The 15,288-nt window shown below is 43.7% G+C and overlaps 1 protein-coding gene across 1 annotated transcript in view; it reads left to right on the top strand.

The window, feature by feature from the left end:
- Nucleotides 1-4,874: 4,874 nt before the first annotated feature.
- Nucleotides 4,875-15,288, top strand: part of LOC110505964 (glycogen phosphorylase, liver form) — a 29,204-nt gene continuing 18,790 nt past the window's right edge. The window contains exons 1-6 of the mRNA XM_090221356.1: nt 4,875-5,282; nt 7,490-7,591; nt 8,222-8,300; nt 9,212-9,315; nt 13,822-13,953; nt 14,340-14,451. Of these exons, the coding sequence (XP_090077482.1) occupies nt 4,926-5,282; nt 7,490-7,591; nt 8,222-8,300; nt 9,212-9,315; nt 13,822-13,953; nt 14,340-14,451 (886 nt within the window). The 5' untranslated portion in view covers nt 4,875-4,925. The remainder of the gene's footprint in view (nt 5,283-7,489; nt 7,592-8,221; nt 8,301-9,211; nt 9,316-13,821; nt 13,954-14,339; nt 14,452-15,288) is intronic.

Consider the following 15,288-nt stretch of genomic DNA (forward strand, 5'->3'; position numbering starts at 1 on the left):
CCTTTAAAAACCCTTTCAAATGGGCTAACTAACTAACTAACTACAGATGATTTATTAAATGGGCTAACTAACTAACTAACTAACTAACTACAGAGGATTTATGTCTTGAGGCATCCTTTTTGTAAGCGTATTAATTTACTTGATGTCATTAGGAATCAAACAAAGCACTCCACAGGGGGATTTGGATGGTCATCAACCATCTTCCAGCTGCCAGTTATTTGGGGTGTTGGTTATTTGGGGTGATGGTTATTTGGGGTGATGGTTATTTGGGGTGATGGTTATTTGGGGTGTTGGTTATTTGGGGTGTTGGTTATTTGGGGTGATGGTTATTTGGGGTGATGGTTATTTGGGGTGTTGGTTATTTGGGGTGATGGTTATTTGGGGTGATGGTTATTTGGGGTGTTGGTTATTTGGGGTGATGGTTATTTGGGGTGATGGTTATTTGGGGTGTTGGTTATTTGGGGTGATGGTTATTTGGGGTGATGGTTATTTGGGGTGATGGTTCTTTGGGGTGATGGTTATTTGGTGTGTTGGTAGACCTATGGAGATATATTGGGGTGTTGGTAGATCTATGGAGATATATTGGGGTGTTAGTTATTTGGGGTGTTGGTCGGCCTATGGAGATATATTGGGGTGTTGGTAGATCTATGGAGATATATTGGGGTGTTAGTTATTTGGGGTGTTGGTAGGAGCTATGGAGATATATTGGTGTGTTGGTAGACCTATGGAGATATATTGGGGTGTTGGTAGACCTATGGAGATATATTGGGGTGTTGGTCGGCCTATGGAGATATATTGGGGTGTTGGTAGATCTATGGAGATATATTGGGGTGTTAGTTATTTGGGGGTGTTGGTAGGAGCTATGGAGATATATTGGTGTGTTGGTAGACCTATGGAGATATATTGGGGTGTTGGTCGGCCTATGGAGATATATTGGTGTGTTGGTAGACCTATGGAGATATATTGGGGTGTTGGTAGACCTATGGAGATATATTGGGGTGTTGGTAGACCTATGGAGATATATTGGGGTGTTGGTCGGCCTATGGAGATATATTGGTGTGTTGGTAGACCTATGGAGATATATTGGGGTGTTGGTAGACCTATGGAGATATATTGGGGTGTTGGTAGACCTATGGAGATATATTGGGGTGTTGGTAGACCTATGGAGATATATTGGGGTGTTGGTAGATCTATGGAGATATATTGGGGTGTTAGTTATTTGGGGGTGTTGGTAGGAGCTATGGAGATATATTGGTGTGTTGGTAGACCTATGGAGATATATTGGGGTGTTGGTCGGCCTATGGAGATATATTGGGGTGTTGGTCGGCCTATGGAGATATATTGGGGTGTTGGTAGACCTATGAAGATATATTGGGGTGTTGGTAGACCTATGGAGATATATTGGTGTGTTGGTAGACCTGTGGAGATATATTGGGGTGTTGGTAGACCTATGAAGATATATTGGGGTGTTGGTAGACCTATGGAGATATATTGGGGTGTTGGTAGACCTGTGGAGATATATTGGGGTGTTGGTAGACCTATGAAGATATATTGGGGTGTTGGTAGACCTGTGGAGATATATTGGGGTGTTGGTAGACCTATGAAGATATATTGGGGTGTTGGTAGACCTATGAAGATATATTGGGGTGTTGGTAGATCTATGGAGATATATTGGGGTGTTAGTTATTTGGGGGTGTTGGTAGGAGCTATGGAGATATATTGGTGTGTTGGTAGACCTATGGAGATATATTGGGGTGTTGGTCGGCCTATGGAGATATATTGGTGTGTTGGTAGACCTATGGAGATATATTGGGGTGTTGGTAGACCTATGGAGATATATTGGGGTGTTGGTCGGCCTATGGAGATATATTGGGGTGTTGGTAGACCTATGGAGATATATTGGTGTGTTGGTAGACCTATGGAGATATATTGGGGTGTTGGTAGATCTATGGAGATATATTGGGGTGTTGGTAGACCTATGGAAATATATTGGTGTGTTGGTAGACCTATGGAGATATATTGGGGTGTTGGTAGATCTATGGAGATATATTGGGGTGTTAGTTATTTGGGGGTGTTGGTAGGAGCTATGGAGATACAGTGCATTCGGAAAGTATTCAGACCCCTTGACTTTTTCCACATTTTGTTACATTACAGCCTTATTATAACATGGATGAAATCGTTTTTTCCCTCATTGTTCTACACACAGCACCCCATAATGACATCACAATACCCCATAATGACATCACAATACCCCATAATGACATCACAATACCCCATAATGACATCACAATACCCCTTAATGACATCACAATACCCCATAATGACAAAGCAAAAACAGGTTTTTAGAAAATGTTGCATATTTTAAAAAAAAATAAAAAAAAACTTTTTTTAAAGATATCACATTTACATAAGTATTCAGACCCTTTACTCAGTACTTTGTTGAAGCACCTTTGGCAGTGATTACAGCCTAGAGTCTTCTTGGGTATCACGCTACAAGCTTGGCACACCTGTATTTGAGGAGTTTCTCACTTCTCTGCAGATCCTCTCAAGCTCTGTCAGGTTGGATGGGGCACGTCACTGCACAGCTGTTTTCAGGTCTCTTCAGAGATGTTCAATCGGGTTCAAGTCCGGGCTCTGGCTGGGCCACTCAACGACATTCAAAGACTTGTCCCGAAGCCACTCCTGCGTTGTCTTGGCTGTGTCCTTAGGGTCGTTGTCCTGTTGAAAGGTGAACCATCACCCCAGTTTGAGGTCCTGAGCGCTCTGGAGCAGGTTTTCATCAAGGATCTCTCTTCACTTTACTCCACTGGTGCCAGGTTTCCTCCAAGCGTGACTCTTGGCATTCAGGCCAAAGAGTTCAATATTGGTTTCATCAGACCATCATGGTCTGAGAGTCTTTTAGGTGCCTTTTGGCAAACTCCAAGCAGGCTGTCATGTGCCTTTTACTGAGGAGTGGCTTCCGTCTGGCCCCTCTAAAGGCCTGATTGGTAGAGTGCTGCAGAGATGGTTGTCCTTCTGGAAGGTTCTCCCATCTCCACAGAGGAACTCTGGAGCTCTGTCAAAGTGACCATCGGGGTTCTTGGTCACCTCCCTGACCAAGGCCATTCTCCACCAATTGCTCAGTTTGGCCGGTCGGCAAGCTCTAGGAAGAGTCTTGGTGGTTCCAAACTTCTGCATTTAAGACTGATGGAGGCCCCTGTGTTCTTGGAGACCTTCAATGCTGCAGACATTTTTTTGGTACCCTTCCCCCAGATCTGTGCCTCGACACAATCCTGTCTCAGAGCTCTACGGACAATTAGAGTAGAGCTCTGAGACAGGATTGAAGTTTTCTCCTAGATACTGATCTTGGGCCAGTTTTGCATATTCCTCATGGTTGGTTAAGGTTTTGGATTGGAGAAGAGGTAGATGATCCTAGATCTGTATCTAGAGGACATTTCACCCTGGAACTCATTAATGCCATTGCCAACTCTCTAAACACGTAGTTGTTTTTTCTGTTTGCCTCTTTGTTGAGTCATTATGCAGACTACTAGACAGACTCTTTCCCACACTGCCCAAAAATACCTACACAGGCCCAGCACTGAGGTCGTCACTGGACACGTGTGTGTGTGTGTGTGTGTGTGTGTTTGTGAGAGATAGAGAGAGCGAGTAACAGGTAGACGGAGGGGGACTGAGACAGAGAGAGACGGGGGAGGGAGACAGAGAGAGGGGCGAGGGAGACAGAGAGAGGGGCGAGGGAGACAGAGAGAGGGGCGAGGGAGACAGAGAGAGGGGCGAGGGAGACAGAGAGAGGGGCGAGGGAGACAGAGAGAGGGGCGAGGGAGACAGAGAGACGGGGGAGGGAAATAGAGAGAGGGGTGAGGGAGACAGAGAGAGGGGCGAGGGAGACAGAGAGAGGGGCGAGGGAGACAGAGAGAGGGGGAGGGAGACAGAGAGAGGGTCGAGGGAGACAGATTAAGAGAGAGAGAGAGAGGGGGGGGCGAGGGAGACAGAACGAGGGGCAGGAAGACAGAGTGGGGGGGGGAGTGGGGGGGAGACAGAGAGAGTTAGGAAGACAGAGAGGGGTTGGGCACAGAGAGGGGGAGGGTCATCTCTGATCTAGGCCAAATTAAGACAAAGATGGTCATTATCCCAATGTTATATAACTATTCCAGGATACAAATTAAATTAGCATTCTTTTGTAAACTAGTTTTTAAAGCAATTTTGAGACTGAATTTATATTTGATTCAACCAAATACAAATGTGTAGATACTGTCGGTACTGGAAGGTTGATGTTGAACTATTGGTGTCATTTATCCATACTCAATTGTAGTTTCTCTAAACCTGCTGTATAGACCATGTTGTCTGATCATTTAAGTCATTTAAGGTGCCTATCCAAGAAGATGTGAGTTGAATGAAATACAAGTTTGAGCACAGGAAACCCACGTGGGTAGTGGTGGTATCAAAAACAAAATGCGTCCTGCAGTCCCTCAAGACAACCTTTCTTTACTCTCCTAATTTAGCATAATTTAGCATTCTAGAATTTACATACGGTCGCTGGGCGACATACTGTAGGCAGTTCTCTCAATGTATATAATGCGCGCTTAAGCAATGTGCGTCGGAAATATAAAGTAATAAAATCGAAGCTCTGCTTGGCCGGTTATACAAAAAGTCCAATGTCCTTAAACATTGGTTATACTTTACATATAGTCTGCTTACTTATATGTCAATAAAGACAACTGTTGCTATTGTTATGAGTATTGTTATTACTATATTTGGAAGTGTTGCACATATTACGGATCTCTCTTGGTGTTTTCTGTATCTGTGAATATTCAATAAAATGATAAAAAATGAGAAATATTTTTCCAATATTTTTTTCTGCGCTCCTCTGCCAGAGGTTGAGAGGTTGGGAGGTTGGGAACACGACACACCTCCTCCTCCATGCACCAATGGACATTAAAGAGGAGGAGACTGACGCTACAGAAAAGCAACTACCTAAACTTAATTTCTCCACTTTAAGAGTTGAAATTGAAAGACTGCCAGCAGCAGTTTTGTTCAGCAGCATGGCGGCTCCTCTCACTGACCAGGAGAAGCGTAAACAGATCAGTATCAGAGGAATTGTCGGGGTGGAGAACGTCGCCGAGTTGAAGAAAGGTTTTAACCGACACCTCCACTTCACTTTGGTCAAAGACCGGAATGTAGCGACGCCGCGGGATTATTACTTCGCCCTCGCGCACACGGTTCGAGATCACCTGGTGGGAAGATGGATCAGAACCCAGCAGTTCTACTACGAGACCGATCCCAAGGTAAAGTTGTTGGCTTTTCCAAATAACATGCTGTACTTTTGTTTGGAGAATTTATCCTGGCTTTACCTGTCTGTCTTGTGCTGTCCTTATTTGGTCCAGTATTAGCTAGTGATGGGTCGTTCCAATGGCTCTTTTTGGTGAACTTTGGGAACCGAATCGTGTTTGGTCCAGTATTAGCTAGTGATGGGTCGTTCCAATGGCTCTTTTTGGTGAACTTTGGGAACCGAATCGTATTTGATTCCCAGATTTGCATACTGCGTCTACTAACACCTTTTTTTTCCAGTTTCAAACAACGATTATCTGCTAATAAATTACAAAATAATTATCAGAAGATGGTGAATCCTCACTGCAAAAAAATAATACATAGTGGAGAGAGCATATCGATCCGGTCCACGCTCGTTTTTGCACTGCGCCCCCCCCCCCCCCAAAAAAAGAGGGGTTAGGTAAATATGTATCTGAACGTGCATATCACGATCTGACATGGTACCCTACTTTTTTTGGATTAGATTTGCAATTGAAAAAAAAATTCAAGGTCGATTTTCAAGAGTTTTGAGTAAAGAGCTGTTTGGGACCCAATTTACGCGTCTCTTATTATTTTTTTTTATGTCAACGCAGCTAAATAATGTGGCTCTCCGAAAAGACTCGGAATGACCATCACTAGTCACAGCCCCGCCTCCCTTTCTAATACATGTTTCCGTCTGCTGCTCCTCGTCATCATTATCATCAATAGGCACCCTCTGGATGCTTCCCGCTAATATCTCCTTCCTCCTGAAATGTAACCTAATTTCTACAAATCTAATAGCGTTGGATTGGTGGAGACCATAGGTTAGTGGGCGTTTCCACCATTTATTTCTAATAGCGTTGGATTGGTGGAGACCATAGGTTAGTGGGCGTTTCCACCATTTATTTCTAATAGCGTTGGATTGGTGGAGACCATAGGTTAGTGGGCGTTTCCACCATTTATTTCTAATAGCGTTGGATTGGTGGAGACCATAGGTTAGTGGGCGTTTCCACCATTTCTAATAGCGTTGGATTGGTGGAGACCATAGGTTAGTGGGCGTTTCCACCATATATTTCTAATAGCGTTGGATTGGTGGAGACCATAGGTTAGTGGGCGTTTCCACCATTTATTTCTAATAGCGTTGGATTGGTGGAGACCATAGGTTAGTGGGCATTTCCACCATTTCTAATAGCGTTGGATTGGTGGAGACCATAGGTTAGTGGGCGTTTCCACCATTTATTTCTAATAGCGTTGGATTGGTGGAGACCATAGGTTAGTGGGCGTTTCCACCATTTATTTCTAATAGCGTTGGATTGGTGGAGACCATAGGTTAGTGGGCGTTTCCACCATTTCTAATAGCGTTGGATTGGTGGAGACCATAGGTTAGTGGGCGTTTCCACCATATATTTCTAATAGCGTTGGATTGGTGGAGACCATAGGTTAGTGGGCGTTTCCACCATTTATTTCTAATAGCGTTGGATTGGTGGAGACCATAGGTTAGTGGGCGTTTCCACCATTTATTTCTAATAGCGTTGGATTGGTGGAGACCATAGGTTAGTGGGCGTTTCCACCATTTCTAATGGCGTTGGATTGGTGGAGACCATAGGTTAGTGGGCGTTTCCACCATATATTTCTAATAGCGTTGGATTGGTGGAGACCATAGGTTAGTGGGCGTTTCCACCATTTATTTCTTATTCCAGTCATTTTCCTTTTTTAATTTAGTGAAGGGAGTTAAACAACTGTACACTTTGGGAGGAAATTCTGAGGAAGACTATATTTAGCCTTACCATGAAGCTATAGGACTCTCATGAAATCATAGTTTCAATGGCCTGGTTGTATTCCGGAAGAATCTGAGAGTAGGAGAGCTGATCTCGGATCAGTTTCGACTTTCACATCATAATGAAAAGGATTACACTCCTACTCTGAGAACTTGTTTTATTTTTATTGATACGTGCCAGTGTTGTATTAGTACTGAATGTTGCATGTTCCTGGGATGTGTTCATCACTAGGAAGCACACAGAGAACGGAACTAAAGCTGGTTATTGACATACCTGACTTTGTTCAATACAAACTCTGTTCTTTTTTTTTATGCAAAACGTTTTCTAATTGGAATAAACGGGTTTGCATTGCAAAATGTATTATTTTTTGATTATGGTCTGGTATTATGGTATGGTCTAATGAATACACCCCTGTTCTCCTTGACCAGCGAGTGTACTACCTCTCCCTGGAGTTCTACATGGGCAGAACCCTCCAGAACACCATGATTAACCTGGGGCTGCAGAACGCCTGTGACGAGGCCATCTACCAGGTGAGACAGAACTGAGAGACGTCTGGAGCACACCAATGGCATGTCTACAGGCAGGAACCACTGGAGCCAGAGACTAAAACAGCTGTTACAAGAGACAGAATTTCTCAACAACTGTGAAAGCGTGATTGCCACACCTAAGTCGTGCAGGTTAAGCGTGATTGCCACACCTAAGTCGTGCAGGTTAAGCGTGATTGCCACACCTTAGTCGTGCAGGTTAAGCGTGATTGCCACACCTTAGTCGTGCAGGTTAAGCGTGATTGCCACACCTTAGTCGTGCAGGTTAAGCGTAATTAACACACCTTAGTCGAGCAGGTTAAGCGTAATTAACACACCTTAGTCGTGCAGGTTAAGCGTGATTGACACACCTTAGTCGTGCAGGTTAAGCGTGATTGACACACCTTAGTCGTGCAGGTTAAGCGTGATTGACACACCTTAGTCGAGCAGGTTAAGCGTGATTGACACACCTTAGTCGAGCAGGTTAAGCGTGATTGACACACCCTAGTCGAGCAGGTTAAGCGTGATGATGTGATGCATCAGCTCGTACATTATTAAACACTAATATGTGGCTTGTTGTATTGCCTGAACAAGTTGAATTTAGTTATTTTTTTGAAGTCTCTGTTTGTTGTGTAGTTGGGTTTGGACATGGAGGATCTGGAAGAGATGGAGGAAGATGCAGGGCTGGGGAACGGAGGCCTGGGCAGACTGGCAGGTACAGTATGGACCAAGTGTTAGGTGTGTGTGTGTGTGTCCTTGCTAACTTCTATGGTGGTTCATGACCAAAGAAGTTGGCTACACGGAACCAATGGAACTGGGGACCGGGCTACAGGGTTCTATTTAATGTAGTACAGAATACAGTGGGTCGTCATCGGGTGGAAAACTACAGCAAACCTCTCCTGTCTGCAAGCCAGAACAGGAAGTTTACCTAACACTATGAGGCTGTTGTTGGCTGGCCAAAACAGGAAGTTTAACCAACCGTAGGAGGCTGTTTGGATGGCTGCATGTCCCTTCTATAGTTTGGCTGTGTTTACACAGGCAGCTCAATTCTCTAAAAAAACAGCTGGTCTGATTTGGTCAGAAGACCAATTAGTGGGAAAAGATCAGAATTGGGCTCCCTGTGTAAACGCAGACATGAGAGCAGATCTTCATTCCACAAAGGAAATTATCAACCTCTCTGTAGCCTGGTCCCAGTTTGTTCTAATAAGCCGACTCCTATAGTCGCTATAACTAACCTCCATAGGAATATTCCAGAGCAGATACTAAGAAATACTACGCCATACTTTACCCCCTACACCATACTTTACCCCCTACGCCATACTTTAAGCTATACTTTACCCCTTATACCATACTTTACGCCATAATTTATACCTTACACTATACTTTAAGCTATACTTTACCCCCCTACACCATACTTTACCCCTTATACCATACGTTAAGCCATACTTTATGCCTTACACCATACTTTATGCCTTACACCATACTTTATGCCTTACACCATACTTTATGCTATACTCAACCTGTACGGAGTAGGGGGGTATTCTTTGCTTCCACTGTGTCTTTAAACTTCATCAGTCTAGTATTTTTGAGACATTGACTAGTAATTAATTTAAATTCCCTGACCAGCATGTTTCCTGGACTCAATGGCCACCCTGGGTCTGGCAGCGTACGGTTATGGCATCCGTTATGAGTATGGGATCTTCAATCAGAAGATCAAGAACGGCTGGCAGGTAACAACCCTTCTCTGCTTTATTCCACTGCATTTTAAAGGGGCAATCTGGGATTGGATACATCCAGGTTTTTGACTAAATTTATTGAGATGTATCATTTTGATTCTTGGAGAATATAATTAATAAATGCCTCCATGAGCTTATTTAAACTGTCTTACCCTATTAGATGTATAGAGATACACTTATTTTTAACAATGACAAACCACAAGGATTTCATTCTTTGCAGTAGAGTGTAACTTCTACAACACTATTTGTTATGTAGAGGACAGGTTTCATGCATGGCCTCTCCACTTCAGTCAATGAATAATCAATACAGTCTAGTTCAGCGGTCAAAAGTGCATTGCACTGCAAACACACAGCCCAAATTCAAAAGGGCAAAAAAACCACTCCGGTGTGTGTGTGTTGTACTGTAGGTTGTTATCAGAATCCAAACAAGGGCAACAACACGTCGATTGGTTGGCTTCAGAGGTTGAGAAGGCTATCGCAACAGGCACTGGTCCCAAATGGCACCCTATTCCCTATGTAGTGTACTATTTTGGACCAGGGGCCGTAGGGCTCTGTTCATAAGATGTGCACTATATAGGGAATAGGGTGCTATTTGGGATAAAAGCCAGTGTTTCACCACTTCAAAAGAGAGTGGAGACAGGGAGCAGCAACCTCTTTCTGTTAAATGATTGACCGACACCGCAGACCTGGGTTCAGATACTATTCAAAATCATTTCTAATACTTTATCTGGGCTTTGTTTGATGCAGTGGAACCAATCGAATTATCCTGCCCATCTGACACCTAAGAGTCCAATCAGATTCGAGCAAACGCTAAAATGTATTCGAAAGGTTCCAGGTCTGCAACACTGTGGCGACCCACGTCCTTCCTCTCTATGGCTCCAGCCTGGATTGCAACAGTGTGACAGGGGTGGATTTCAATTGAAATTAACCCCGGCTGCCCAGGGGGCCCCACTGATAAAAAAAAATATATATATATATATATAAAATATTATGACAAAAATGTGTTCAAAACAATTATGTATGGCCTAATGTGTTTATTTTTATTCTGAAATTAAAAGTGTACATGAAAGTTATTTTAAGATGTTTTTTTTGTTTAATAATAGCAGCAGGTCATGTCTGTGGGGAAATGTCAACAGTATTTTGAAACGGGGCCCCCTGGCTAGTGAGGACGTCTTTAGACCATTGTTCAGTCAGATCACACTGAATGAAGAAACGTTTTAGAATGAGAAGCTCAGCTGTTGTATTTGTACAGTCATCTTTGGGGCGGCAGGGTAGCCTAGTGGTTAGAGTGTAGAGGCGGCAGGGTAGCCTAGTGGTTAGAGTGTGGGGGCGGCAGGGTAGCCTAGTGGTTAGAGTGGAGGGGCGGCAGGGTAGCCTAGTGGTTAGAGTGGAAGGGCGGCAGGGTAGCCTAGTGGTTAGAGTGTAGAGGCGGCAGGGTAGCCTAGTGGTTAGAGTGGGGGGGCGGCAGGGTAGCCTAGTGGTTAGAGTGGAGGGGCGGCAGGGTAGCCTAGTGGTTAGAGTGGAGGGGCGGCAGGGTAGCCTAGTGGTTAGAGTGGAGGGGCGGCAGGTTAGCCTAGTGGTTAGAGTGGAGGGGCGGCAGGTTAGCCTAGTGGTTAGAGTGGAGGGGCGGCAGGGTAGCCTAGTGGTTAGAGTGGAGGGGCGGCAGGGTAGCCTAGTGGTTAGAGTGGAGGGGCGGCAGGGTAGCCTAGTGGTTAGAGTGGAGGGGCGGCAGGGTAGCCTAGTGGTTAGAGTGGAGGGGCGGCAGGGTAGCCTAGTGGTTAGAGTGGAGGGGCGGCAGGGTAGCCTAGTGGTTAGAGTGGAGGGGCGGCAGGGTAGCCTAGTGGTTAGAGCGTTGGACTAGTAACCGGAAGGTTGCAAGTTCAAACCCCCGAGGTACAAATCTGTCATTCTGCCCCCTGAACAGGCAGTTAACCCCACTGTTCCTAGGCCGTCATTGAAAATAAGAATTTGTTCTTAACTGACTTGCCTAGTTAAATAAAGGTAAAATAAATTAATACAAATCTAGAGCAGGGGTGCAAACTGCCCCCGCCCCAGGGGTGAACAAATATCTCATGTAAAGTGTTGGTCCCTGAGCTGAAATAAAATATCCCATAAATGTTCCATAAAAGCTTATTTCTTCTAAATGTTGTACGTGTGTTTACATCCCTGTTAGTGAGCATTTCTCCTTTTGCCAAGATTGTCCAGCCAGGTGTGGCATAATCAAGAAGCTGATTAAACAGCATGATTACACACCTTGTGCTGGGGGGACAATAAAAGGCCACTTTAAAATGTGCAACACAATGCCGCAGATGTCTCAAGTTTTGAGGGAGCGTGCAATTGGCATGCTGATTGCAGGAATGTCCACAAGTTGTTGCCAGATAATTGAATGTTCATTTATCTATCATAAGCCACCTCCAACATCGTTTTAGAGAAGCCTCCCAACCGCAGGCCACATGTAACCACGCCAGCCCAGGACCTCCACATCCGGCTTCTTCATCTGAGACAGCTGATGAAATTCATAGATTAGGGCCTAATGAATTTATTTCAATTGACAGATTTCCTTTCGACAAACTAAACTCTGTAAAATGTGTTCATTTTATATTTTTTGTTCAGTATAGTTATATATTTATTTAGTGTGGAAAAATATATTTGATATTGCTAGCTGCAACATAATACCATTTTAGTATGAATGAAGTTGGAAGTACATAAGTTTCACTAGACAAGGCTAATTAGCGTTAGCACAAAGACTAGCGTTAGCACAAAGACTAGCGTTAGCACAAAGTCTACAGGAACAGTTAGCATGCCAACTCTGGGGAAGTAGAAAAATGGCTTTATTGCCATAGTTTGAGATTCTCTTAAAATGGATGAAATTACATTCAGCTGCACTAATTAGTTTTTTTTCTGTATAGAAAATTTGTACGCGGGTCATCTAAGTGGTCAGTTTTGGGATGGGAAACTTTGTCAAATTAATCTACTAAAACCTGATGTTGAACTACACTGAGCAAAAATATACATGAAACAGTTTCAAAGATTTTACTGAGTAACTGTTCATATAAGGAAATCAGTCAATTGAAATATATTCATTTGGTCCTAAGCTATGGATTTCACATGACTGGGAATACAGAATTGCATCTTGTTGGTCACAGATACCTTTTTTAAACAATTTTTTTTTTAAGGTAGAGGTGTGGATCAGAAAACCAGTCAGTATCTGGTGTGACCACCATTTGCCTCATGCAGCGCGACACATCTCCTTCGCATAGAGTTGACCAGGCTGTTGATTGTGACCTGTGGAATGTTGTCCCACTCCTCTTCAACGGCTGTGTGAAGTTGCTGGATATTGGTGGGAACTGGAACACGCTGTTGTACACGTAGATCCAGAGCATCCCAAACATGCTCAGTGGGTGACGTGCCTGGTGTGTTTGTAGGCCATGGAAGAACTGGGACATTTTCAGCTTCCAGGAATTGTGTACAGATCTTTGCGACATGGGGCCGTGCATTATCATGCTGAAACATTAAGTGATGGTGGTGGATGAATGGCACGACAATGGGCCTCAGGATCTCGTCACGGTATCTCTGTGCATTTAAATTTCCATCGATAAAATGCAATTGTGTTCAATTGTCCGTAGCTTATGCCTCCCCGTACCGTAACCCCACCGTCACCATGGAGGACTTCACGACACCATACATGCCATCTGCCCGGTACAGTTGAAACCAAGATTCGTCCGTGAGGACCACACTTCTCCAACGTGCCAGTGGCCATCGAAGGTGTGCATTTACCCACTGAAGTCGGTTACAACGCTGAACTACAGTCGGGTCGAGACCCTGGTGAGGACAACGAGCACACAGATGAGCTTCCCTGAGACTGTTTCTGACAGTTTATGCAGAAATTCTTTGGTTGTGCAAACACAGTTTCATCAGCTGTCCAGGTGGCTGGTCTCAGACCATCCCACAGTTTGATCTGCTGTCCGGGTGGCTGGTCTCAGACGATCCCACAGTTTCATCAGCTGTCTGGGTGGCTGGTCTCAGACGATCCCGCAGGTGGAGAAGCAGGATGTGGAGGTCCTGGACTGGCGTGGTTACACATGGACTGCGGTTGTGAGGCCGTTTAGACCTACTGCCAAATTCTCTAAAATGACGGAGGCGGCTTATATCCTGTAATGTCTATCTATGTGTACTGTAACTATACTGTACTGTACCTATAATGTATTGTACCTGTAATGTACCCATGCTGTACTGTCTATCTGTATGTGTACTGTAACTATACTACACTGTACTGTACTTCTACTACTGCTGTACATGGACCATCTACGGCTTTATTAGCCTGACTACCACTCTGTTTGCGTTATCATGCCATTGGCTTGACAATGAGCGCTGGAGTTGGCAAGAACACAAACTGATCTGAGACCAGGCTATGGTTCTATTAAACATATTGACCCATTTCAAGTTTTGCTTAGTCACCCTTCGATTTAGTATGTTGTCTTGTGATTGGCTTGCTCCTAGGTGGAAGAAGCAGACGATTGGCTGCGTCATGGTAACCCTTGGGAGAAGGCCCGCCCTGAGTACATGCTACCAGTGCACTTCTACGGCAGAGTGGAGGAGTCTAAGGAAGGGGCCAAATGGGTGGACACACAGGTACTTAAAGTCATGATAATGGATACTACCTTTTTTTTAAAATGTGTAACATGCTGATAATAGTGCTAAGTTGTACCACTTAGTACCTGCATATCTATGGGGATTTGAGATGTACTTTGTCACTTGTGTTATTACACAGGTAACAGCAACTTAGGGCCATTGTGGTGTTAAAAAGATTGTTTTGGTCATTATTCAACTCTGCTAAAAGTGTTAGTACCTGCATTTCTATGATTTTTATATCATTTGGTATTTTTTTATTTATCATCTTGAATCGACCCTTAATCTTATTTGGAAGGAAGTTTTAAGATGATGAATAAGTCTTCCATTTTGATCTTCAACCTAATCTTAATCCCCCCCCCCCACCCCCCCATGCCTTGCCTCTATAGGTGGTCCTTGCTATGCCCTATGACACGCCCATCCCTGGATATATGAACAACACAGTCAACACCATGAGGCTGTGGTCTGCCAGAGCTCCCAACGACTTCAACCTGATGGACTGTAAGTGGTGTCGTGTCTTTGGCATCATGAAAATTGAAGACTGTTAATTTATCAAATCTCTGTAATTATCATTATTAAACAAATTATGTAAATGTAATTACCTAGGAAGTCGGGGCACCAAGAAAAATCTTCAGATTATAAAGTTATAATTTTCCGTATATAACTCTTCAGATATTTTAACATCTGATCAATTAGTCTTCTATTAATGAATGATTCTTTACCTCACGTTAGTCTCATTCCAAACGTTGTAAATTGTTGGTTATCTGCATGAACCCAGTCTTCACTATGAGTCATCATACATCAATTGTCTGAATCATTTATTTACTAACTAACTAAACAATCACATAAATGCATAAACAAACAAACAGTAGATATGGTTACAAGGAAATGATAGGGGTGGTTCCCTAGTGGTCTAAGCTGATATGACAGCTTGGTGGACAAAGCAAAGTGGGTGTGGACTGAGAAGGGCAGGAATTACAAGAATCACTGCACAGTTGATAATTATAATAATTGAAATGCTAATCCTTTGCACATGAACGCTCACTCATTCGGAAATAATTGCAGTCAATATATATTTTATTTTATTTATTTACGCTCAGTGTCGTCGTGATCTCTGTTGGAATCGTCTGTCTTTCTGTTGGAAAGTTAATCTGATCTTCTCTCGTGGTTAGAATGGATACTTCAGAGTACCATTCAGAAATGTTCTTATAGATGGATGTTTCGGCGGTTGTCGTTCCTCGCATCTCAGGTTGACAATTTCTAGCTGCAGACTAGTAAGTAGTATCTAAGATTTGCTCTTATTCTGTCGTGATCGATAGTCTCAGAGTTGAACCATTT

The sequence above is a fragment of the Oncorhynchus mykiss genome, chromosome 25, assembly GCF_057628025.1.
Source record: "Oncorhynchus mykiss isolate SJ-2025 chromosome 25, ASM5762802v1, whole genome shotgun sequence".
NCBI classification, from domain to species: domain Eukaryota; kingdom Metazoa; phylum Chordata; class Actinopteri; order Salmoniformes; family Salmonidae; genus Oncorhynchus; species Oncorhynchus mykiss.